Source organism: Pelodiscus sinensis, chromosome 1 (genome assembly GCF_049634645.1).
Source record: "Pelodiscus sinensis isolate JC-2024 chromosome 1, ASM4963464v1, whole genome shotgun sequence".
Taxonomy (NCBI): Eukaryota; Metazoa; Chordata; order Testudines; family Trionychidae; genus Pelodiscus; species Pelodiscus sinensis.
The window spans coordinates 171850610-171877523 of NC_134711.1; the positions used below are offsets into that span (position 1 = coordinate 171850610).

General features: G+C 40.2%; 1 protein-coding gene across 3 annotated transcripts in view; it reads right to left on the bottom strand.

The window, feature by feature from the left end:
* SAMSN1 (SAM domain, SH3 domain and nuclear localization signals 1) overlaps window positions 1-26914 on the bottom strand; it is a 396747-nt gene that overhangs the window by 102696 nt on the left and 267137 nt on the right. For all 3 annotated transcript variants that reach the window (XM_075909843.1, XM_075909842.1, XM_075909844.1), the window contains 2 exons: window positions 12474-12514; window positions 9820-9857 (listed from right to left, as the gene is read on the bottom strand). In XM_075909843.1, the coding sequence (XP_075765958.1) occupies window positions 9820-9857; window positions 12474-12514 (79 nt within the window). The remainder of the gene's footprint in view (window positions 1-9819; window positions 9858-12473; window positions 12515-26914) is intronic.

Sequence of the window (26914 nt, forward strand, 5' to 3'; positions counted from 1 at the left end):
CTCTGAGTACAATTATTCTCTATTGGATCCAAAATGTTTATCATTGGCACTATATTCCTAACATGGATTCCACTTTTTAGCTCAAAGTGGATTGGTCAATACTTGTGAAACAAGAATATCACACTTCCCTCCCTACAATAAGCTTCCAAGTGGCCATGTTATACAGCCCTGATATGTGCACTTTTATGGTATATTGGGCCTCATTCTACTATTCTCAGAGAGCTTTCAAAATCAAGGAATTACTTAGTTCCATGAATAGTAATAGAGATGTATCTGTGTTAGTCTGGTCTAGCTGAAACAAAAGACAGGACTATGCAGCACTTTAAAGACTAACAAGATGGTTTATTAGGTGATGAGCTTTTGTGGGCCAGAACCACTTTCTCAGATCAAACTGTGGAAGAAAATTGGCATGACCATATATACCAAAGGGATACAATCAAAAAAAGTGAAGACATCTAAAGGACAAATCAAATTTCAGAACAGAGGGGAGATGAGGGGGGAAGGTAAATGTCTGTGAGCTAATGATATTAGAGGTGATAATTGGGAAGCTATCTTTGTAATGGGTAAGATAATTAGCATCTTTGTTGAGGCCCAGTTGTAAAGTGTCAAATTTAAGCATGAATGGCAGTTCAGAGGTTTCTCTTTGAACTCTTGTGTTAAAATGTCTTTGAAGCAGTATACAGATAGTCAAGTCGTTGAGACAATGCCGTTTCCGGTTGAAATGGTAAGAAACTGTTTTTTCTCTGTGAAACTGAAAATGACAGGAATCTGTTATAAATATAGAGCCAAATTCTGTAGTCCAAATAATATTGCCTTTTAGAAAAGTTTTCCTTGCGTAAGACTACAGAATCAAATCCTCTATGAGTATATATATCCTAAAATGGACATGAATGACGGGGAACCATAGAACTTTTTGAAATGACACTGTTAAGCAATTTCTTCATTCCTAATTCAGTCAGGATGTTTAAAAAAATATCCAGAATATATAATTAAATATTTTCAAAGACTTCACACTGAAAATTAGCAATTGTAAACTTTACAAAATGAATTAGTGAAAAAATAATCACATTATTGTTTAAAAAATTTGGCTGACAAAATAGTAACTGTAATATCACAGTTGATAAGATAGATATAATTTAAGAGCAATATGTAATGACTCCAGAAATTTTGCAAAAAATAATTTCCCCTTCAGTAGCAACTTTAATCGTGACCCCCCCAAAAATGAAGGGTAAACCTTTCATTTTTAACAAAGGGAAATGGGAGGAGATTAATGTGATTAGATCAGTGGGGTTTCCATTCTTAATTTAAATGGATAAAGCAAATACTAAACATTCATCTCTGTCTCACTCTGTCCAAAGGCCAGATCCTTTAACATCTTCATTTGGTTTTTACATTAATCTGGTTGGGGGGGGCGGGTTCTGTGGGGCTACATCTACACTATGAATTTTCTCGGCCAAAAATATGCTAATGAGGGATCTTGCAGAAAAAGGGGTTTTTGCGCAATATGAAAACGTCCATACTGCTTGTTTTTATGCAAAAACGGATCAGCAGGAAATATGCAAATGAGACCGCAACTCATGCAAATGAGTCCCTCATTGGCGTATTTTTTGCCGAGAAAACTCGTAGTGTAGACGTCGTAGCCTGGAAGATTCACAGCAGTCGTTTCAATCATTCTCTGTAGTGTAGACGTACCCTGAGTGTATATAAGCTGCAGCTTATCCTGATCCAAAGAAAAGAGAAGAATAGTAAGAGGACTATATATCTACCTCAGTCACACTTTAAAACCCGAAAATCAAAAGAAATCTTACAAAAAAGATGGAAACATGATAAAATTACTAGGAGTGAGTACAAAAGAATAGCACAAAAATTTAAAGACAGAATCAGGAAGGCATAAAATGAATTGTACCAAGCATGGGACATAAAAGCTAATAAGAAGAGGTTCTATAAATATATTTGGAGGAAGAGAAAGATATAGTAAAGTGTAGGTCCGTTACTGAAGTAGGGAAAAGCGATCTAATAACATATGACACCAAGAAGGCTGAGATATGTATTGCCTATTTTGCTTCAGAGTTCACTAAGGGCACGTCTAGACTATATCCCCCTGTTGGCAGAGGGATGTAAATGAAGCATGTCGAAAGTGCAAATGAAGCAGGGATTTAAATATCCGTTGCTTCATTTGCATAATCACGTAATGTCGCTCTTTCAAAAAAGCAGGTGGGTGAATAGTTGACAGAAAGGACACATTCAAGTCTTGTCTACTCTACTGCACTACTTTAGCACAGCTGCAGCACATCTGGTGAAGATGCAGTATGCCAATGGGAGAGCACTCTCGCATACGTATAGTTATACTACTTTCAGAAAAGGCAGAAGCTATTTTGGGAGGAAAGCATCTTCTGCTGACAGCACTTTAAGTTGTTATAACTTGTGTCACTTTGGGGTGTTATATTCACACCCCAGAGTAATATAAGTTACATTGACTGAAGTGGTTGTGTAGACCAGCCCTCAAAAAGCACTTATTGATGGTTTGCTGTCATACTGTGGCAGTGGATCTAACGGAGTCTGACAGGGTCAATCCTGGGTCAAGAACTATTCAATATTTTCATTAATGACTTGCATAATGAAGTGGAGAGTATGTTTATAAAATATGCAGATGACACTGAGGCAACATCTACACTGCTGAGAAAAGTCAGAAAAAGATACGTAAATTGCGAACCTCAATTCGCGTATCTTTTTCCGCTCTTTTTCCCAAAAGAGGCTTTTCTGAAATTTGGCCCATCTACATGGGGACAGATTCAGAAAAAACTCCTCTTTTGGAACAGCCCTTATTCCTCTCTCCAAGAGGAATACAGGGATGCCAAAAAAACACATCCGCTTTTTCAGAAACTGTATTGGAGGTATCCCCGAAAAGCTCTGCAGTCCAGACATAGCCTAATCTGGAAGGAGTTGCAAGCACTTTGGAAAACAACACTAGAATTTAAAATAACCTTGATAAATTGACGAATTGGTCCAAAATTAACAATATGAAATTGAACAAAGGTAAGTGCATAGTACTACCATTTAAGAAATAAAATATCAAATGCACTACTGCAAAATGGGGAATAAATGGCAATTCAGTAATAGTGCAAAATGTGTCCTGTGGGTACAGTGAATCACAAATGAAATATGAGCCAACAATGTGATGCAGTTTCAACAATATTAATATTCTGAATTGACATTGGTGACTTATATAAGGACACAGGAGGCAATGCCCTATTTGGCACTGCTGTGACCAGTTTTGGGGGTGGCAGATTTGGAGAAACTAGAGAGACTCCAGAGAAGAGCAACAGAAATGGCAAAATGTTTGAAAACCTGATGTATAAGAAAGGTTAAAAAAGACAGGGTGTGTTTAGTTGTCACAAAACAACACTTAGGGTAGGGAAGACTTGATAAATCTTCAGCTGCTAATGGTCATTATAAAGAGGCATGTGATTAATGGTTCTGCATATCCCCTGCAGACAGAACAAGTGGTAATCAGATTAATCTGATTAGACATTAGGACAAACTTTCTAACTAAGCATGGTTAAGTACTCAAACAGGTTACCAAGGGAGGCTGTGGAAACCCTATCAACGGAGGTTTTTATAAACAGATTAGACTAACACCTGTCAGGAATGGACTGGGTATAGTTAATCCTGCCTCAGGCTACGTCTAAACTACACCCCTCTGTTGGCAGAGGGATGTAAATTAGATGTCTCGAAAGTGCAAATGAAGCCGGGATTTAAATATCCTGCACTTCATTTGCATAATAGCAGCCGCTGCTTTTTTTTCGAAATGGGGCTTTTAGAAAAAAACGGCAGTTTAGACAGGACATTTTCGACAGATCCTGTACTCCCCGTTTTGAAAAAAGCGGCGGCTGCCATTATGCAAATGAAGCATGGGATATTTAAATCCCGGCTTCATTTGCACTTTCGATACCTTTAATTTACATCCCTATGCCGACAGAGGGGTGTAGTCTAGATGTAGCCTCAGTGAGGGGGGGATTGTCATTCAAGGTTGACCCAGCGCTCTCCCTTGCAGGCAGGTGTGGTGTTGCAAAGTGTGTGTAAGAACAAAAATCACGGATCACAAATCTAGACAGACTGTCACACCATAAAGAGCACCACTACCCCTTTTGCAGGGCCACATTTGATAACAGAAAAGTCATGTGTAAACAAAACTTTCATCCCAACATTTTAGCTGGGTGATGAGGTCATTTTTAGTCCATCTCTCTCCCACCTGAATCTGCTGCCCACCTCTATTCAGACTCTTCCTTGGTGGTTATCTTGTTTCTGGTCTGTGGGCCTGATGTCAGTTCTTTTGCCTCTGCCTGATTAAAATCCTTTTTTGGTGTCAGGGGTCTGGGAAGGTCTATGCATTGGGTCTCTTTTTCATGGACAATGGGTGTTACTTTCCAGACCAGGCTTCCAGTCAGCATCAAGGAGATACCGTGGCCTTCTTGAATGCCTGCAAACTGCAGTCCTCTGTTTATAAGGCTCTTCTCTGAAGGAACAACTCTAACAGACTCCCCATTTGGAATGGCTCCCCAGAGAGTTCACCCACTAGACTCCCCTGCTCAGGCCTCTCTCGGAAACTGTCTATGCAGAGACTTTATATATCAAATAGTACAACAACTATAAAGAACACCCAGGTCTAATCCCCTGCACTCATGGCAGGACCACACGCCATCTAGACCATCTCTTACAGGTGTATGTCTAACCAGCTCTTAAAAATCTCCAATGATGGAGATTCCACAACCGCCCTAGGAAATTTATTCCAGTGCTTAACCAGCCTGACAGTCAGGAAGATTTTCCTGATGTCCAATCTAAACCTACGATGCTGCAATTTAAGCCATTGCTTCTTGTCCTGTCCTCAGAGATAAACAAGAATGATTTTTCTCCTTGTAACAATGTTTGGGTACTAGAAAGTTGTTATCGTGTCCCCTCCCAGTCTTCTCTTTTCCAGAGTAAACAAACCCAGTTTCTTCAGTCTTCCCTCAAAGGTTATGCTTTCTAGATCTTTAGTCATTTTTGTTGCTCTTCTCTGGACTGTCTCCAGCTTGACCACATTTTTCCTGAAATGTGGCGCCCAGAATTAAACATAGTACTCCAGTTGATGTCTAATCAGCACATAGTAGAGTAGAAGTAGTATTTCTCATGTCTTGCTTACAACACTCCTGCTAACACATCCCAGAATGATGGGAAGTTTGGCAACAGTGTTACATTATTAACTCTTATTTAGCTTGTGGTCCACTATGACCACTAGATCCCTTTCTGCAGTACTCCTTCCTAGATAGTCATTTCCCATTTTGTATGTATACAACTGATTGTTCCTTCCCAAGTGGAATACTTTGCATTTCTTTTTATTGAATTTCATCCTTTTCACCTCAGGCCGTGTTTCCATTTTGTCTATATCATTTTGAGTTATAATCCTATTCTCCAAAGCACATGGAACTCCTCCCAGTGTGGTATCACTCGCAAACTTTATAAATGTGCTCTCTATGTCCTTATCTAAATCACTGATGATATTGAACAGAACCAGTCCCAAAACTGATCTGTGCGGAACCCCACTCATCATACCCTTCCAGCATGACTGTGAACCATTGATAACTACTCTCTGGGAACAGTTATCTAAACAATTATGCATCCACCTTATAGTATTTCCATCTAGGTTTTTTTCCCCTGGTTTTTCAATGAGAAGGTCATGTGAGATGGTAACAAATGCTTTACTAAAGTACAGATATCCAATGCCAACCATTTCCTGATTATCTACAAGGCTTGTTATCCTGTCAAAGAAAGCTTTCAGATTGGTTTTATATGATTTGTTCTTGACTAATCCATGCTGACTATTACTTATCACCTTATTATCTCCCAGATTATTTCAAATTATTTGCTCCATTATCTTTCTTGGTACAGAAGTTAAGTTTACTGGTTTGTAATTCCCTGGGTTGTTCTTATTTCCCTTTTTATAGAGGGCCAAATATACTGCCTTTTTCTAGTCTTCTGGAATCTCCTCTTTATTCCATGACTTTTCAAAGATGATAGATAATGACCCAATCACCTCCCTGCATGTTCTAGGATGCATTTTATCAGGCCCTGGTGATTTGAAAATGTCTAACTTGTCTACTTAATTTTTAACTTGTTCTTTTTCTTTTTTAGCTTCTGAACTTACCTCATTTTCTCTAGCATTCTCTATGCTATGCATCCAATCATCACCAACCTTCTTGGTTAAAACCATAATAAAGAAGTCATTAAGCACCTCTGCCATTTCCACATTTTCTGTTATTGTTTTTCCCTCTTCGTTGAATAATGGGCCTACTCAGTCCTTGGTCTTCCTCTGCTTGGAATATATTTGTATAATGTTTTTCTGTTACCCTTTCTGTCTCTAACTAGTTTGAGGGTTTTTTTGTGCCTGGGCCTTTTTAATTTTGCTCCTACATATTTGTTGTTATTTGTTTGTATTCATCCTTTATAATTTGACCAGGTTCCACTTTTTTGTAGGACTTCTTTTTTGATTTTTAGATCATTCAAGATCTCCTGGTTTAGCCAGGGTGGTCTCTTGACGTACTTCCTATCTTTTCTACACAATGGAATAGTTTATTCTTGTGCCCTTAATAATGTCCATTTGAAAAACTGCCAACTGTCTTTGATTGTTTTTCCTCTTAGACTTGCTTTTAATGGGACCTTACCTACCAATTCCCTAAGTTTGCTAAAGTCTGCTTTCTTGAAATCCATTGTCTTTATTTTGGTGTTCTCTCTCCTACCATTCCTTAAAATCGTGAACTCCCTCATTTCATGATCAGGTTCACCTAAGCTGCCTTCCAAATTCTCAACCAGTTCCTCCCTGTTCGTTAAAATCAAATCTAGAACAGCCCCTCCTCCAGTAGTTTTCTCCACCTTCTGAAATGAAAAAAAATATATTCCAAGAAGTTTTTAGATAATCTGTATCAGCAGTGTTACATGTATAAGAAGATAACATTAGAATAGTCATACTGGGTCATACCAAAGATCCATCTAGCCTAGCAGTCTGTCTTCTGACAGAGGCCAATGCCAGATGTTCTAGGGGGGAATGAACAGAACATATAGAGACTCATCCCCTGTCACCCATGCCCAGCTTCTGATAGATGCTATGGAAACCTACTCTTCCCATCCTGGCTGATGACTTCTGATAGACTTATCCTCCATGAATTTATCTAATTCTTTTTGGACCCCTGTTATAGCCTTGACCTTCACAACACTGTCTGTCAAGGAGTTCCACAGGTTCATTGTGCATTATGTAAAGAAATATTTATTTTTGTTTGTTTAAACCTGATATCTATTAATTTCATTTGGTGACCCCGGCTTTATGTGTTATGGGAAGGATATACTGGATAGCTGAAGTCCCCCATCACCACCAAGTCCAGTGCTCTGGAAGATTTTATTAGTAGTTCAAAAAAGTTTTACCCATTTTTTCTGGTTAGATGTTCTGTAGGAGATCCTGTAGCCAGACAGAGACTCCCCTGTAACATCCATTTTTGCTTGCCTGGAGCATACAGGGCACACAGAGCAGAAGGCTTAGGCTGTGTGACCATGAATGGCTGTAAACAGAGATATGCTAATTGCTGACTAAGAGGCTGCTAAGGAGTGCTCTTGACTTAACCTATATTGATACGAACACACAGCTGTCTGCGGGGGGAGGAATCTTTTGCTTAATAAAAAAAAATGTCTAGTGCTTACAATTTAGTTATCTCTCTTGCAAGTGTAAATTAACTTGAAACTTGCTTGTAAGAACTGGCGCTACAAAACGGACTAGTACAATTTGGCATCTTAAGATAAGAAAGAGGATATGGGCCTCCAGGGGTATAAAGATGGGTCTAGCAGCACATTTACTCTGAGTGTCAATCTACCATCTATCTGCTGGTCGGATTAGGTGTTTGATTTCCTGAGGTTTTAAGGGGACGCCCACCTCGTATTCATCTTTCCTAGGAATTGAGAGACCGGCTCTGGCTTGACTCACTGGAGTCGAGAGGCACAGAAAGGGGTAAAAATTGTACCTGGATGTGGTCTTTTGACTTAAGTGTACACATAGATTTAGAGCTCTTTAAAGATTAAGTTGTCACTTGGTACCATTATTTCTATTTTCTATCTTTATTTTCTTTGTAACTGTACTAGGGGGTCCATGCCCGTCGGGTCTTCGCGCCCTCGGGCCCCCGTCCCGCGCGGGCTCGAGACCCACAGTAACCAGTCTTCCCGCTTTCCCGGCGGGAGCGGGGGTCCTAGTGATAGGTTACACACTTTGTCGCAATGCCGCCGGTCTTCTGACCGAGTACTCCCTCCGCTACTGAGGGGGAGGGAAAGGGGGGCCCGGGCCCACCCTCACTCACGGGCCCCAGCCCAGGGCCCTAAGGACACGGAACTAGCGAGTACCGGTCCAGCTGACAGGGCTCCTGCCGCAACTTGTCAGCCCGCAAGCTCGAACGAGCTCTGCCCTGGGCTTCTTCCTTTCCCTCCCCAGGTGGCCCTCCTCCTCGGGGCGGTCACCTTGGGTTCGTCTGACAGGCTGGCGGTTGGAGATCCGTACCCACACCCCTTCGCGCCAGGGCTGGTCCTGTAACCTGTCTGGCCACCGGGTCTGGACTCTCAGGGGGAGGGGCGTTTTAGCCGCCGCTCGCCTCTCCTCTCCCCGCTGTCCTCCCCTCCGGGTTCACCACCACTCACTCCTTCCTCCCCCCCGTCGGGCGGAAGGGGCTCCACTTTTAAAGTTCCCGCCGGGTTTCCCTTTCCCCTGCACGTCATCGGGCGGGTGTTAGCACCGCCCGTCCGGCCCCCTGATTGGCTGGCAGCCCCGTCAATCAAGGCGGGAGGGCACCGCCCCCGCTGTCTCCTGATTGGTGGGCCGCCCTGTCCATCTGGGCGGAGGAACGCCGCCTGCGCTACCCCCCCCCCGCGCCATCTGCCGCCGCGCGGCTGCTTGCCGGCGGAGCGACCCGCTTCCCCTGTCCTGGCGCGGCGTGAGTGCACATCGCGCACCCCTGGCAGACCCCCCCCCTTGCGGCTAAAAAGGCCTGCCCTGCCGCGTCCCAGGGACGGGCGGGGGTCGCCCCGTCACAGTAACTATTTTTTTTTAAATCTATATTTGCTAGCATTTAAGAAATAGAGCAATAGCCATTGTAACCATATGCTTTTATACGTCTTTTTAATAAACCTGTAACTGTTTAAGCTTTAACTTGACTCTTTCAGTTGCTGTAACAGAACCAAGCACAATTTAAAAGAACTTCAGCCGGTCATAAGGGACAGGTATAGGAAGAGCTCAGGCATTTGGATTTGTGTCACTCCCAGGTGACAGATGCATTGTGGCATCTCTCAGTCTTTCCCAGATTGCCCACTGTGAAAGGATTCTGCATCCTAGCAGCAGAAATCTGAGGTGTAATAAGCTCTTCCTATAAAGGGGCATCTGTTGGCCTGCTGGCTACCCTCTGTGATGGTACCCCGGTCCTAGCAGTAAAAACACGGATGTTAAACCTTTTCTCGGAAACACACACACACTGCCCTGACCGTCGGCTGACAGATCCCTACCATGATATCACCTTTGTTTTTTACTTCTTTTATCCTTATACAGAAACTCTCATATAAAGAGTAGCTGCCTTGTGACAGGGATGGACTCAATGACCTCTTGAGCTTTCCTCTAGCCCTGTAGTTCTATGATTTTATTACATACATTTTTTCTTCTTTGGCTGGGCTGCAACATCATGAAAGCAAAACTAAGTTTTCACTGAATTTGACTCTGAGCAATTAGCACAAACAGAAAATAGTTTAGAAGTTACTAACCAAATGCTTCATTTTCAGACATGGACTTCTGGATGGATCTGAAAGAAATCAAAGAGTGTATCATTAGCTGCCATTTAGAGTTAACAAGTACAATAAATATATTTATTTACTGATATTTTCTGACAAATTCTTCAAAGCAGTGTGTACAAATTTAGCTGTGCTACTTCCACTGGCTTTAAATCGAGTTATCTAACTTTTCTCTTACACACAATCACACATTCCATAATGGAGTTTTGAAAGTTTATTCCGAAAAGCCATTATTGTTGGAGTTTCATTTTGGAATGGAAAAGCATTAGCAGTACAGTTAAATAGCCTGTCAAGAAGACACAAGGAGATATTTTTCATCGAGATGATCAGAATCATCTCAGAATTGTAGCCCTCTAGAACAGGGGTGAGCAAACACTGGCCTGCAGGCCTCATCCACTGAAAAAATTAGCCCCTGGCAAACCCCCACTCCACCATATTTACCTGCGCCTCCATAGGTATGGGGGATTGCAGCTCCCATTGGCTATGGATCGTGTTCCCAGGCAATAGGAACTGCATTCCCCCATACCTGTAAAGGCACAGGTAAATATAGTGGCAGCAACTAATCCTGGTGAACCACCACCATTTTATTGCTCACCCTTGTTTTAGAAACTGAAATGTGCTACTTTGCTAATGGAATGAACCAAAATCGTGGATCTGAACATAACTGACTTTAAGATGCCCAAAATCTGAGTCCAAATTTTCACCTCAATCTTCTACTAGTTTTTGGATACCTGTATTTGATAGTAATATACCTATAGACTGTGATAATTCTTTCCACATATATCCATTTAGAGTCATTTAGTTTTATATATTATCATTAGATGTGTATACCAAGTTCAATTAAAAAATTAATCACTCTGAATCAATATAATGTTAGCTTGTGAATTATTTTTTCCATCCTATCCACCTCCCTCTGGCAGCTATACAATGTTCTGCAGAAAACAGGAAATTTCTGATCTACCTGTGGTGGTATGATTTGAGTATCAAGATGGTTACATTTTTCAGGTTGAGTGAATCTATTTTCTTCCTACTTACTATTTTTTTTATTTATAGACATAGATCAAACAACTGGACTTCCAGATTAAAGGTTGTTTGCAAAGTTTTGACTTGGATCATTCACTTTTATTTTGTATTGTGTTGTTGGTTATCTGAGTCATATGTTACTGTTTCTAACCAGTGATGAGAGTTATTGAAAAAATTTAACCTACACTACTAAATTTTACCATATAAATAAACCATAACACTCAAGCTCATAAAGAAGTGACTTTTGCCCATGAAACCTCATGATATTATATATATTTTGTAAGTCGCTAAGGTGCCACAGGACTACTCATTATTTTTAAAATTACAAATTAAGTCAGCTATCCCTCTGAGCTACATAAATATGTCAGTTAGTAGTGTGTTGTTTTATTGCAATAGTTATACCAGTAAATACTCAATCATGGACACAGTTATACCTATATTAAGGTGTCTTACACACTGATATAATTACTCCCCTTCATGTAGAGTATAATCTATACAGGCATAAAGCCCATATATACCACTATAAATGCTAGGAGGGTAGTACCAGTAGAGTTAAAGTAGACAAGTCACATGGGAACAATGAACAAATCACAAATGATTAAGTTGCAGTATGTGAACAATCATTCATGCTAAAATTCATTACACTTTTGAAACTTGTGAACATTTTCACAAGGATCAGTATATATCAAAATACTGACCAACAACCAGTAAAATTTCAAAAATCATAGTACACTTATAAATCAGTGTTCTTAGCATTTTAGCAGATCTATAATAAGAACATTGGCCAAGATCTTGAAGTTTTCCGTTTATCTTTGAATACTTTGGTGTCTCAGCTATATTTGCTGGCAACACTTATTCTGAAGTTATTAGAGTCTACATTATAAATAGCAAAACTAAACACATAATTCATACGGAGTCCAGGGATTTTCATGTCTGTCATAGACAGACAGATAAGCTCTCTTTCAAACATCCTATTAGATGAGATTTCATTTGAAAAAGACCTCTTTAGCAATGCAATAACCTGCATTCTTAAGCCAACAAAGAATTCTCAGTAAATTCCTCTACTAGCTTCTCCCTAGACTGTTAGTATTTACTGGTCATTAGCCCAAATCATAACATTGGCTCACGTACAACATACTCAAACAATGCTGCTGTCACAGAAATACTTTAGAAAATACAGTCTGGTTAATCCAAATCATTTTGCAAACTAATTTTTTATTTGGATTAAACATAACTAAAAACCCTTCAAAAGATTATCAGGTCAATGGTACAAACATACTAGAAACTGGGTTACCACTTAAATCTTTCAGAAAAACAGACATATGGTCCTGGCAAGCTCTGATTAACAAGGATTCACTGCATTTGATTTTGGATGTCCTGGATCCTTTCTTTTGAATGGAAGGCTTTATGCATATGAAAAAAGCAATGGTGAAGGACCTTTGGTAATGCATTTTGAGCTTGTAACTTTCTTTACAATCTGCAATACTTTTAGAATATTTATACACCATTAATAATACATGTGCAATTTATAATAAAAATGACAAGGTTAGGATGTACAGACAAAAATACTGACAAGTATAGAACTTGACATGAACTCAACTTACTTTTTCTTTCTTGTCAGAGTGTTCTCAAAATCAGAAAATTCCTTTAAAAAGACAGAAAAATATCTGTGAAATACAATAAAATTTAATCCACATTCAACACTATCAACTTGGGCTTGAATAAGGATATTAACTGATTAATGCACTACAGAGACAGTTTCCCCTGGCTTTGATATTCACATTTACACATCAAAAGCTATGAATGGGACACATCCAGCCTGAGTCAACTAGCATCATTAACACTAGTCCTACAATTGACAGGTAACTGTTTTTGTTGTTATATATACTCTAGATTCTGTTATTTCCACTCCAACTCATCTGATGAAGTGGGCTTTATTCCCAAAGCTCATAATATAATATATTCATTAGAATCTAAGGTGCCACAGGACTGTGATTTTCTTTTAAAGTTACAGACTAACATAGCTACCCCTCTGAGGCTAATCCACATATAATATTCCTTGTACAACACAGGGTATGAAAGAAGCTATTATATTCTTTTCTATTTATGTTTATTACATACTAGTATATAAAGTATTTTCAATATTTTAGGTAGGGAGACACTATACCATGGAAAAGATATGTAGTCGAACTCTAGGAGGTTTGGTTTTCAGGGATTTGAAATATATACTTCCCAATGAGATATGTTTCCCAATGAGTGCACAAGACACTGAAATTGACCCTTTCAAGCATAAAATCTCTGAAAAATCAACCCTCATTATTCTTATCAGCTAGCAAGTGCCTTATTTGTTCAACAGTGTGATTCCTAGAAATATTCTCTTATAAAGTTCAAAATAGCTGCACGTATTAGTACATGTATGCACATACTTGCCCATTGGATAAGAATATGGCTTTAGAAGGAAGAAGAAAGATGCAAGCTGTGTATCTTTGTTTAAATGCATGGAATATCAATGTACGAAAGATATCAGGAAGCTTATTTTGAGGGGGGGAGGAGTTAAATCCTCACTCTTTAGGTCAGTTGGACCCACCTTGGTCTTGAAGTAAGCTTAATTTCAAGAACGGCTGCAGAAGACAAATTAGGTTAGAACAGAATCTCTAATTGCAATATTATTTGACACCCTTTTATACACAATGTGTGGACAATAAATCAGTTTCATGTCTGTTGATGCCTGTGATGGAAGCAAAAATAAGGGGAAAATGCTTGTGATGCACCCTATTTTGACTGGATAGACAGTGATACATTCAGAAAAAGAAAAAGTAATATAAATAACTTTGCAGCTATTTCCCTCATACTTCTTTTTATTTTATTTCACTTAAGTTTTTTCATTTAATACCATCTGTGTTTTTATATTGTGATCAACACCATTGGATCTAAAGAAATTCCTCCATAAAATTTAATGTAAAATATGGGGAGGGGTCAATCAAATGTGAAATTTAAGTATTAAACGACTTGTTACGCACTTTTCATGTCTCTTTTGGAAAAAAGGTTAAAGGGGATACTTCCATATAGATTGTGTGGGGTTATTTTAGCTGGAGTAGAAGGTTCAATTAGTGACCTGGCATTTTGATTATTATATGTGCTTTAAAAAAAATCTTTATGCACCTGGAGATTTGTTCACTAGTGCAGAGCACAAATCAAAATAGTAAGCAATATTCAGTCTTTTCTTTGACATGCTGCATGCAATTTACTATGAATGTCTTGCAGATTAAAGTACAATATTTCAGTCTTAGGATGTTCATAGGAGGCTATTAGTTGCCCTAAGAGAAATAGCTTCATTAAGTTAGGCTCAGATCCTAACACACAGAAGTCCACATCACAAACCAGAATTAATTAATGCACTTTCAACTCAGGCAAGATCTAGAATTTACCCAGATAAAAGATTACCTTTTTCAATGTTCCAAATTTGCTACTTCATCATTGTACCTATAAGGACAAAATACAGTGTTCCACACAAAGTGCTATATGAAAAACTAGGAAGAGTTCACAGGTGTTAATTGTAATGCTTTTATGGTGCTGTGTCTGATAAAGGTGTAGATAAAACTCTAGAAAAGATATGTTTATTCTCCCTGCTGTGCCCTTCTACTGTCCTCCTCCCTCAAATATACAGTAAGTGCAGAGAGGTTGTAAGAGCAATATATCAGAGAGTTTTCTTGGAAAGCATAGTGCCAACAACTGCTGTAACATATTGATGCACTTTGATTTGTCAATAATGTTCACAGGGGAAGAATCGTGTTTGGGTGTCTGAGACCTTTGGTCAATATTATTAAGGATTAAATGCCCTCCAAATCCTTAGCAGGTCAGTGCCTCAAGTTGAATTGCGCCTCTGGCTTTGCAGCCAACAGTCCTAGAAAGAACTTTATAAACCAGAATCCATCTATTTTATGTGTTGTCAACCAAGAGACAATATTAACACAAGACAGAAGCAATGTTCCCTCTAATCCTTTCCATTCATGTATGGATTTTTTTTCCATCCATGAGCAGAATACATGTTTATGTGCACCGAGACATGTATGATTTTGCACCACCAGTAGAAACTAAACTTTGCTGTGGACACTCTGCTAATCAGCTGAGTTTGAATCTCTCCTGAGTGATCACACAAGAGCACAGCTTACAGGGAATACTGGACAGGAGAGACTCCCAATTCACTCATTGGGAAATATGGGAAGATTAGTCCCAACTGAATATTTTATGACCATGTAGAATTAGTTCTGCATGTCTCATTTTCCTCATTGGAAAAAGATCACAATACACCAAATATCAATTTATTCACCCATCCAGAAATTAATTAGTGACAATGTATTGTTTTATTATTCTAATCAATTATTAATAAACTCATACACTGTAAAGCCGGAAGCCTGACATAGAACATCCCTTCATTTTCCATTGGCACTGAATATGAAAATATAGGTGGGCCTGTTTGGACTATCATTTCAGATCTATGCTTCAACAAGTGTTTATTTAAATCTACTTAGATGTTTATATGCTGTTACATGGCTTTGCGGGTGCTTTACTGGACATACTGAAACAGTGACTAAAATATTAAAGTATGATAGCGGTCTGAAAATGAGTATGTAAAAATTGTACCTACTTACACAACAGACCTGCTTCTTGTCATGGCTTAGTCTGACTAGCTTACCTTAGGCACAAAAATAAATTATTTGCAATGTAATATCAATGTAGCTGTGGAAAAGAGCTGGATTATCACCAGCATATTACCAAGATTTCTGACTATATTCTATTTGCAGAATAGAGGTTGGTCCTCTCAGTTTCTCCTCTACTACCTGCAGTAGGGCTTCTCTAGGACATTGGCAATTCTCATAAAAGTCTGCCCTGGGGTCCAATGATAAATAACACTATTCTCCAGCTGCCCAGCTTTGAAGGCAGAGTCGCCACCGGCAGCAATACAGAAGTAAGGTTATCAGTAGTACAAACCCCTACATTACTCTTGTGGCACCCGGCACTGAACAAGGTGGGATTAAAACCCTGTGGGCGGAAGAAAACCTACCCCTTCACCCAGACTGGGCATGTTCCAAATGCTTGTCCGCTCATTCTGGGCTGGCTATGGGAGGAGAAGGACCTCCAACAGGAGCTCCAGAGCCCAGTGGAGTAAGGTGTACCTGGGTCCCCCTACTGGGGCTGTTGCCCTCAACTTATTGATTCTGGCCATTAGGCCATGCTTCTGTGAGTTAAGGGCTCCCCCTTTTACTGACTCTGGTTGTTAGACTGTGTACCCCTTATTTAGTCTGGCCCTGGGCTAAGGGCCACCCTCTTTTATTGACTCTGGCTGTTAGACTGAGCCATCCTGAGTTAAGGGATAAACCCTATTGACTCTGGCCATTCGACTGTATTGCTCTGGGATAAGGGCTAACCCCTATTGACTTTAGCCATTAGGCTATACTACCCTAGACCATGAGTTGTTTCTCACAGACTAAAAGGGGTTGCCTATGACCCAGCAGCCGACTAGGCAGTGTCCACACCCCTGAGTACCCTCACCCCAAAGGCCAGGGGGTACATATGTCGCAATATACCCGAACAACTCCTTTTTGGGTCAGGATCCCTACAATTACAACACCCTGAAATTTCAGATTTAAATAGCTGAAATCTTGAAATGTATGGATTTTTAAAGTACTATGACTGTCAAATTGATTCAAGTAGATGGCAAACAGACCCTCCAAAGGGGGATGGGGGGAAGCGGGCAGTTGCCCCAGGGCCCAGTGATTCAAAGAGGCCCAGGGCTCTGTACAGCTCTGAGGGCTGTGGAGTAGGGCACGCTGCAGTCTGGGTGACATCATGGGCTGGCTAATGTCTGCCTTTGCAGCAAATTGTTCAGACAGATGCAGTGTTCCCTGAAGGTATGTTTCACTCCAAACAGGGAATTTTGTTCCACAGCTCAAGGCCCTTTGCTCTATGTCCAGCCCCCATCTTTTAAAGTAAAGGGCATCAAGACTGAACCTCTCTTCTGGTCATAGCTGCAGCAATATGGCAATGAAGAGAAAGGTGATCCCTCTAAGAGAAACACTTTGACTTCAAAGCATCAGTTTTTTAATAAGGTTCATGCATGAAGAACACAATATGGGCTATGCTAGGCCTCAAGTCAGCAAAACACTTACACGCATGCTCAAAACACTCCCTATTCATCAATGCAGTTAAGCATGTGCATTCCTGAATTAGAGCACTAGAAAGTGAATGATGCTTAGAAGCTACCAAGTGTGGGGGAGCACCCTGTGGAATGGAACTGAGTGATGTAATTTAAAATGGGGGAGGAGGACAAATGGGCTCAGTTTATAAGCTTCATGGCTGCACATAAGGTGTAAGTCTGGCAACCAACATGCTAGAAATAGCAAGTGAGATTATGCATAGCACATGGGCCTTAGCTGCATTTTTTAACAGGCCCTTACAGCTCAAACGTCATCATTAATCTCAGTTTCCATTTCTAGAGACTATTTTATAAATAACCACGTTGATTCTGCAGCCAGCACAGTGACACAGCATGCAGACGTTATTTTTAGCTAACTACTCAACTGAATTTTCCTGAAAAACCAAAACAAAATAACTCCCCTGACCATCTTTGTATGTGTCTCATTAATACCTGGTGACTGTGCAGTTTGTTTAACTGATTTAGCAGCACTTCTACTGATGCTGAATTTTAATGGAGTGAAACGTAAGAGAATCAGCTCTGAAATATGCCATTGAAGGAAACTGAAAGATGTGAAATGAGTGAGGGCTGAAATGGTGGGTTATTCCGAATGCTGTTTTTCATTGATTTTTTGTGGAGCATCCACTGTGAGCTGTAAAAAATTCACTAAACAATGTGCATGTTTTGGTGCAATTCGTGCAGATTAAAATCTTGTATTTTCTAATGGATATGGATTGTAAATCCCATCTGCTTCTCTAGTCTGGCTCAGTCAAAATTGTGTGTCCAGAAGGTTGATTATTTTCATTTAGTTAAATCATAATTTCTAAAGCCCAACCCTACATTAAAATAATGAATACAGCCTGATTTAATCCCATTGAAACAAGGAGGGAATGGGGAAAGAGGGCAGAAGAGGTAAAACGGTCACACTATCCTTTAATTCTCTCCTGTGCTTTGTAATGTTGCAATTCAGTTTGACATTGTGAATCTCTCTCTATACAGGTTGGACTTCCCTTGTTCAGCACCCTCGGGACCTGATTGGTCCTGAACAAGGGGATTTGTCAAACGAGGGGAGGTCCCTCCCAACATGTCCTGTGCTGCCCCCAGCTAGGACTCCAGATGAGCCCCACTGCTGCCTGCCTGGCTGTGGCTCCCAGGCTGGAGCTCCATGGCTACCTGGACCAAGATTCTGTGGCTATTGGGGCTGCCAGGGCTCCATGGCTGCTGGGGCTCTGTGGCTACTGCTGGGCCCTGCTACCACCCGGCAGCAGCGGCCAGAACTACCTGCTGCACCACTCACCCCTCCTTCAACATGGGACTCCTGGCTGAATCTCCCTATGCCACCATTCCAGCCATGTGGCCTGACCTCCTTATACCAGGAGCATCTGTGGTCCTCCTCGATCAAAGATTATGCCAGACCAGAGAGTCCCAGTTAAAGGAAGTGCAACCTGTAGTACCAATTGTTGGATAAGCACTATTAGTTATCCATTCGGTGTCCTTAATCATAGAATAATAGAACTGGAAGGGACCTTGAGAGGTCATCAAGTCCAGCATCTCCCCTCACAGAAGGACCAAGCATCATCTAGATCATCTCTGAAAGATGTCTATCCAACTTGCTCTTAAATATCTCCAGTGGTAGAGATTCCACAACCTAGCTAGGAAATTTATTCCAGTGTTTAACCACCCTGTCAGTTAGGAAGTTTTTCCTAATGTCCAACCTAAACCTCCCTTGCTGCAATTTAAGCCCATCGTTTCTTGTCCTATCAGCAGCAGTCAAGGAGAACAATTTTTCCCACCTCCTTGTAACACTCTTTTAGATACTATCATGTCCCCTCTCAGTCTTCTCTTTTCTAAACTAAACAAGCCCAGTTCTTTCAGTATTCCCTCATAGGTCATTTTTTCTAGACCTTGAATCATTTTTGTTGCTTTCCTGGACCTTCTTCAGTTTGACAATCTCTTTCTTAAAACATGATGCCCAGAATTGGACACAATACTCCAACTGAGGCCTAATCAGTGCAGAATAGAGCAGAAGAATGACTTCTCATGTCTTGCTCACAACACTCCTGTTAATGCATCCTAGAATCATGTTTTCTTTTTTTTGCAACAGTGTTACACTGTTGATGCATATTTAGCTTGTGGTCCACTATGACCCCTAGCTGCCTTTCTGCAGTACTCCTTCCTAGACAGTCACTTCCCATTCTGTATGTATGAAACTGATTGTTCTGTATGTATGAAACTGATTTTTACTTCTTAAGTGGAGTACTTTGCAATTGTCCTTATTAAACTTCATCCTATTTACCTCCGATCATTTCTGCAGTTTGTTCGGATAATTTTGAATTATAACCCTATCCTCCGTAGCACTTGCAACCCCTCCCAGCTTGGTATCATCTGCAAACTTAATGTTAATATCCAAATCATTAATGAAGATATTGAACAGAACCGGCCCCAAAATAGACCCCGGGGATCCCACTTGTTATGCCCTTTCAGTATGACTGTGAACCATTAATAACTACTCTTTGAGAACAATTATCCAGCCAGTTATCATCATCATCATCTACAGCCATGGGCTCAACGCCCGTTGATGTCCAATGCTTCCCTCGCTATTTCCTTCCATCCTACCCTGTCCAGTGCAGAGTGCCTTAGTTTCTGTAGATTAGCTCCACACCAATCTACTATGTCATCTACCCATTCTTTGTGGGGTCTGCCTCTCCTATTCAGACCATCCATTATGCTGAATACCAAGGTCTTAATTTTTCATTCCTCGTTCATTCTGCTGTAACTTCCGTTGCATAACCTTCTGCAGTAGATTCTCTTTTGCCTGACTCTTCCTATATAATTCCTCGTTGATGACCTTCTGCATCCATCCTATTCTCAGGATCTTTCTATAACTACTCCTCTTGAATGCCAATATCCTTCTCTTCGAATCACCCATCTCACATCTGTACAACATGCTGCTAAATACACACGTTTTCAAGATGCTCAGCTTTGTTCCTAAGCTAGTCACTTTAATTTTCCGGATCTGATCCATTGCCTTCAAACTCATTCTTGCTTTCTCTATTCTAGTTGCTATTTCCTTTTTACAGTCTAGATCATACGTCATGTTGCTCCCCAAATACATTAACTTCTCTTCGTTCTCTAGTTCGATTCCATCTACACTGATCTTCCTTCCTATTTCCTTATCTCCAAATACCATTGTCTTTGTTTTATCGATATTCATAATCAGTCCATACCACTTCCCTTCCTCATTTAACACCTGCCCCGTTCTCGCTAGCTTCTCTTCATCTTCCTTGATGATAGCAGTATCATCCATGAACCTCAAGTTGTTAATTCTCATCCCATGCACCAATATCTCTTCTACCTCTTCCTTGATCTTGTCCATTGGTCTCTCTAGGTGCGTGATGAAGATACTTGGTGATATCGGATCTCCTTGTCTTGTACCTCTACTCGTTCTATGCACTTACCTTATTGTAGTCCCATCTGGGTTGTATTTTCCTAGTTTATTGATAAGAAGATCATGCAAGACCTTATCAAGTGCCTTACTAAAGTCTAGGTATACCACATCCACCGCTTTTCTCTTATCCACAAGACTTTTTATAGCTATCAGATTGGTTTGACATGATTTGTTCTTTACAAATTCATACTGGCTATTACCTATCACTTTATTATCTTCTAGATGCTTGCAGATGAATTCCTTAATTATTTGCTCCATTATCTTCCTGGCACAGAAGTTAATCCTAATATAATAAGGGTTTAAAAACCATACATAATACAATGATGTAGATATGTACAAACCTACAAGGAAAAGTAATTTCGATTTTGAATTTGCTTTGCAAAGTCCAGTTCCTAGAATATAAGCATTAGTATGACTGAAAATCATTAGTATGATTAGCATAGTGGTCACTAATTAGCATGATGGCTACTAGTCTCAGGTGAGGAGAAAAAGACAAAATGAACATGGAGACTGAAATATTATTTAAGGCACCACCCACATTACAAGAATAACCATGTTTAAAAAGTGTTGTGTAACATGGTTGTGGCTAAACTTTGTTTCCTCTTTCTTAGAGGGACAAACATTAAAATGCCATTGCCATCTTAGAGAACCATTTATTTACAGACACTGGATGATAAAAACACATCTAAAACTTGATTCTCTTACATATGTATTATTTTTACTGGTATTAGACATAAATTAACCATATTATACTGTTTATTAGAATCAGATTAATTATATTCTTCTGTTTAGTCCACAGGTATAATAACATATATATAATTACATTTAAACATGATTATTTTCCAGAGTTTAGGTACGATCTTAGTCCTAGAAGTGGTTCTATCTTGTCGAGGCTGAGGTGCATTAATAGTGTAGACAGGGGAAGCTTACATTCTTGTCCTTGCTGTACTCCATAATTTCAGTTTATTTCTATGCCCTTTACAGATAGAAGGCTTCTGTTCTATGCCCATCTGTTTTGGGCATACATAGAGGATTTTGGTCTCCAGGGATCTGTTTTCACTAATGTTCAGTGGTACTGTTATCTCAACCAATGGGGCATTGAAAATGCTTTTCCAATCTAAAGCAAAGAAAAATTTGATTCCCTTTTCCCTATACACACTTACCCTTCCAGAACAAGTATTCTCCATCAACTTCACAAAACACATGCAGATTACATAGGCTTATAGTTATCTTTAATACTTTTTTTACTCTGTCTTATACAATAAATGTAAGAAGGTAAAACAATAAGGGGTCACCAACCTGAAAATGTTGCAAAGACACAGTCCTATACGATATAAATTAATAATAATAGAAAGACATTGGGAATAAAAAACAGACCTTCAAAACTATATCATTTTTATAGGCATAGTTCATGGACAGGATCCTGTAATATTCAAAAGGTGTTATTACAGGTTGGATCTGCCTGGTCCAGCACCATTAGGCCCTGACCAGTCCCAAACAAGAGAATTTTTTGGAGCAGAGGAGGTCTCCTGACACTGGCTCCCAAACCCAGAGCCTGCTACTGGCAGGCTGCCCCAGCAGGCATCCTGCCTCACCCTCCCCTCACCCCCAATCTGGCGGGGCAGCAGATGCTCTGGCTCCTGCCATGGGGCAACAGCCCCATGCATCTGAGGGCAGCCACAGAGCTCTGGCCTTGTGCTCTAGCCGGCTACTGCAGGGCTCTGGCCCTGTGCTACCAGGGGGCTCAAATCCAGCTCCATATTCCCAGGGGCTGCTGCAGTGCCCCAGCCTAGCACTCCAGGAAGCTGTTGGGGGACTCTGGTCCTGCACTGCGATAGGATTCCAACCACAGCCCCTAATTCCTGAGGACTCCAGCCCTGCAGCAATCCATGCTGCCGAGGGACTCCAGCCCAACCCCGCCCTGCTATAGGCTGCTACAGGCTGCCGTGGATCTCTGGCTCTGGTCTCATGTTGCCCCCAGCCAGGCTGCCAACCCTGTTTCCCCAGCTCCGGCTGGTCCTCCTGTCCTTCGTCTCTTAGCTCTCTGGTCCAGGAGAATCTGTTGTCCTGCTGGAGGACAGATGTTGCCAGACCAAATAAAGTTGTTTTTTGAAGGTACAACCTGTACTCCCTCAAACAACGCACTCAGAGGCCAAAAGTGGAAACTCAGTTGTAACATCCAGATATTCAGCATCTTACCTCACAAGTATGCTTCTTCTGAATATGTGAAAAGAGCTCCCAAATAGATAACCAAGCGTTCATCTGCACAGCAGCGTTAATTTGGAATAACTTACATTATTTTGAAATAACAAAGAGCGAGTCTACACAGTGAGACATTATTTCAAAATAATGTCAAGACGGGCAACTTCTTACTCCAACTCCTGTAACCCTCATTTCACAAGGAGTAAGGGAAGTCGAAGGAAAAGTGTTGTTCCTTCGACTTTCTGCTGTGTAGACAGCCACCAAAAGCCAAGTTAAGCTCTTTCGACTTCAGCTACACAATTGACATATCTGAAATTGCGTCGCTTAATTTGACTTTTGCCCTGCTGTGTAGACGTGTCCTTAGGGTTCAAAACCTTTGAGAAGCTGGGCACCTTTGACTGCTTCCATTTCATGGGAGCTCAGTACCTCGAAGGATCAGATCCTTCATGACCTGTATGGCTTTCCTATATGAATGTACACATATTACGACCTGCAAACTGTGTAATGGATCTCATGGGAAGAGAAATGAAATAACAAAGAAGAATAAAAGACAAACGCTTGGGGACAAATACAGATGAACTGCCAGAGGGATGGGTAAATTACATGTCCTTGTGCCTGCCAAGCCACTTTCACCCCAGAGGTAATTCATCTGTGAGGTGAGGATGCTATTACTATGTTAAATTTACCAGGAGTAAAAGCAGCTTTCATTTGCACCAAGGCTCCATAGGAACTCTGCCAGCAGGAGGAATTCCAAAAACATATTTCTTATTGCTCTGACCACTCCATCTGTCAAACAGCACTGTCCTTTGTACAGAGAGCACTGATCCCTTATGCCCTTCCACTAGCATAAACAAATCTGCTTTGCAGTGTCATCAACCACTACATTTTGGCTACAAGGTACTTATGCATAGGTTTATGCTGACAAAATGCAACATAAACCCTACATGCATGCAGCTTTCTCCCTTCTTGCACACAAGCAGCTTTGGCTTCTCTTTATTCTTTGTAGATTTTATAAACACAATTTATTTTGCAAAGTTAGAGAGAGATAATGTTTATGATTGGGAGAGTGTGGTTAGGCAGGAAAGGAAAGATTATCAGACACATTAATATACTGAGTAGAAATGTTTGTTTAGCCCTGATGATATATTATACCAATAATGCACCAGTCTTGAAGGATTTAAAAAGGTAATATATTGGGTGTGGGGAGGGATTATTTAATGCGTTTACATTTCAAGGACTTCTTTTTCAAGTAGAAATTTAGAGGCTTTTCTCAATTGCCATAGGTTATAAAACACATGTAAATTTACTTTTATTCTTAAAGACACTTTATAAGAAAAAAACCAGTGGAAGGAATGTCAGCATATTCTCCAGTGCCAACCTTCTCTGATATGGAAAGTCTGAATAAATCTATGTCTCCCTTTGCAAAGGGAAATTCCTCTGTACTATTAAATTCCACCCATCTTTTCCATTTCAGTCCCTAGCACTGAATGTGCTCCCAGAATTTTAACAAGACACTTATTGAAAAATTGCAGCCTTTGTCAGTAATACCTGTGCCATTATCTAGGTCCCCCTACCACCACCTTCCAAAAAAACCAACCTATCTGTTTCTATGGCTTGTGCTTCTAGCCACACTTCCCCTCCTTTCCCTTCTTTTTTGCTTCATAATTTCATGCTCTCCTTCCTTACCTATCCTGACCTAAAATACAATTATTATGTAAGTACAAATATAATAAAAATATCCATGCCCCTAAAATTCACCTAAAAATTAACTTGGTCTTGCGTTTTTAACCCATGGGGCATGGACTGTCTCTTACACTAGCTTTGTACAGTGCCTCATGCTATGGAAACCCAAACATGGTCACAGGGCTGGTAACAGACTGTACCAGGCCTGGGCAATCTAAGAGGTGAAGCCTTGAGTGAAAGGGGCAGGGTTAGGGCAGCCAGCCCTCAGAACCATCCAGACCATGCCCTTCGGGGCTCTCATGCAATTTAAAGGACCCAGAGCCTCAGGCCCTTATAAAATAATCAGGTACTGGGGCAACTACCCCTTCTTGGCTTCCCTGTTGGTGGCCCTGTGTAGTTGGGCCCCTGAGCACTACTGGAATACAATACACACACAAAGTCGCATCATCTCATAGCCTTTGATGGTTGAGTCATGGTTGGTTGCACAAGAAGCAGGATGACTAGTTGGTAGACTGTATAATCACTTAAGGAATGGGTCTTCTCTGAGACATTATGCATTTAAAGCTTCTTTGACTGCTGCTGGTATCCCCTAAATATAGAATCGTGGGCAGGTGACTCACCTCAGCTGGTCAGGTGGGAAAACAGGACTAAGGCTGCAAGTGGCCTGTAGCCGTTATAATGATTAAAAATGCATAGTGGTGTGGGGTTTTTGTTTTTGTTTTGTTTTTTTCTATAAACAACCATCTTCTGCATTTTCTGGTGTTGACCCTCTGGTCAAATAGGAGCCATTCTACCTTCACATAATTACCAGGAGGAATGCAAATGTTTGGAAGGAGCCATGATGAAGGGAGAAAAGTACCACCAATTCATGTTGAATAGAAGAGATTCTGGGCTGAGGTTGATAACAAGAAGGAAGAGAAGAATGAAAGGTGGATCCAAGGGTGGGCTGGGTGTGAAGAGGGCTGCCTACTGAAATGCTAGCTTTAGGTCCACAGACTGAGTCTGGCTAATCGGTCTCCAAAATTCATACATCATTGCTAACCTCGGGCCCAATCTTGTAATTTCTATCCTAATCCCACTGAAAATGGCAATAAGTATACGTACAGGATTAACTCTGTGCAGGATTGTGTCCCTTGTTTGGATACTCTTTGTTGTGACTTTAATCTTGGCCACTTACAGTAGCATAGTGACCTAAATTTCAAGAGATAGCTGAAATATATTCATACCAATGTCACACACAGTTTGAAAATAACAGTTGTTGATTTATATTCGATACATTCAATTTTTTTTTAAAATCTTTCAACCAAACATCTTTCAGATGGTTTACTGCATGTACATGTATTGGAAAAATAATCCACATCTGGTAGTAGACTTGGTTGTTTTGCTGATTTTCAGAAAGCCTCTTTCAGAAAGTCTCCCTGATTTCATTCAGAATCAATATATAGCAACAGTTTACATTTACATAGTGTCTTTCATCTCTAATGCTCCCAAGAGTGCTTTACTAACTAGTCAAACTGTTCAAAACATAACCTGCCTTTAAGATGGAGAGAAACAACTGCTCAATCCATGATACAACAGTGAGACTATTAACCTGATTCTTTCCTATGTTTATCTACAAGAATCACTAATCTGACACAAAGATCACCCATCTTTCCACTCTGTTCTATTTTCTGTCTTCTGCTGTACAGCAGCAATACATGCATTTTTCATAGGACATAAATAGTGAACATATTTCTAACCTTGTTGTTATTATCTCCCCTCTCTGCACTACCCTTAGTTTGTGTTAGTTTTCTTTTCTTATTTATACTTCTGGCTAATTTACAGTCCCAAGAGATTTCCGTAACATGCCAACATTGACTTTGCAAATCAATGTACAATACATAAAGCTGGCTAAGAAATTATCTTCCTCTACATAAATTCCATCCTTTTTTTCCATTTTGCTCAATTTTTTCTTCGGGTTTTATTTTAGTTTTGAGTTTTTTTGGCAACTGAAAAGTAACAAAGAGATAAATTGTTTTCAGCTTTTGAGTCTTCACTTAAAAATACCTAAAAAATGCTGATGAAAATAGATTTTGTGTGTGTTTATATGTGTATGTGCATGGGAGAAAGAGAGAGAGAATCTCCATAAGGTTATTTTCCATTAACCTTATTAATGGTAATTTTGTGGCTAACTCTAACCTCGTGATACTACTATCAAATCCAAATACTGCTACAGTTTGTTCCCTGATGCACTTTTGGTCTGTGCTTTTGGAAATACACCCAGAAAACTAGCAATGATTCTAACAAACTTCTCATTCATGATCTTTTTATTAATCTATAGTTATTCCAATGTACATATCTTAATATGATGTATCTTAGAAATATAGCCTTGTTAATACGTTACCTTCCATTCATTTTTTTCTGCTTTAGCATACTTTTATGATATGTTAGATGTTCAACTTGCTGCTCTCTGTTTTAATCATACAGTGAACTCTTTCATTTAACCATATAGTTTTCCCCCCACCTTTAATTAATAA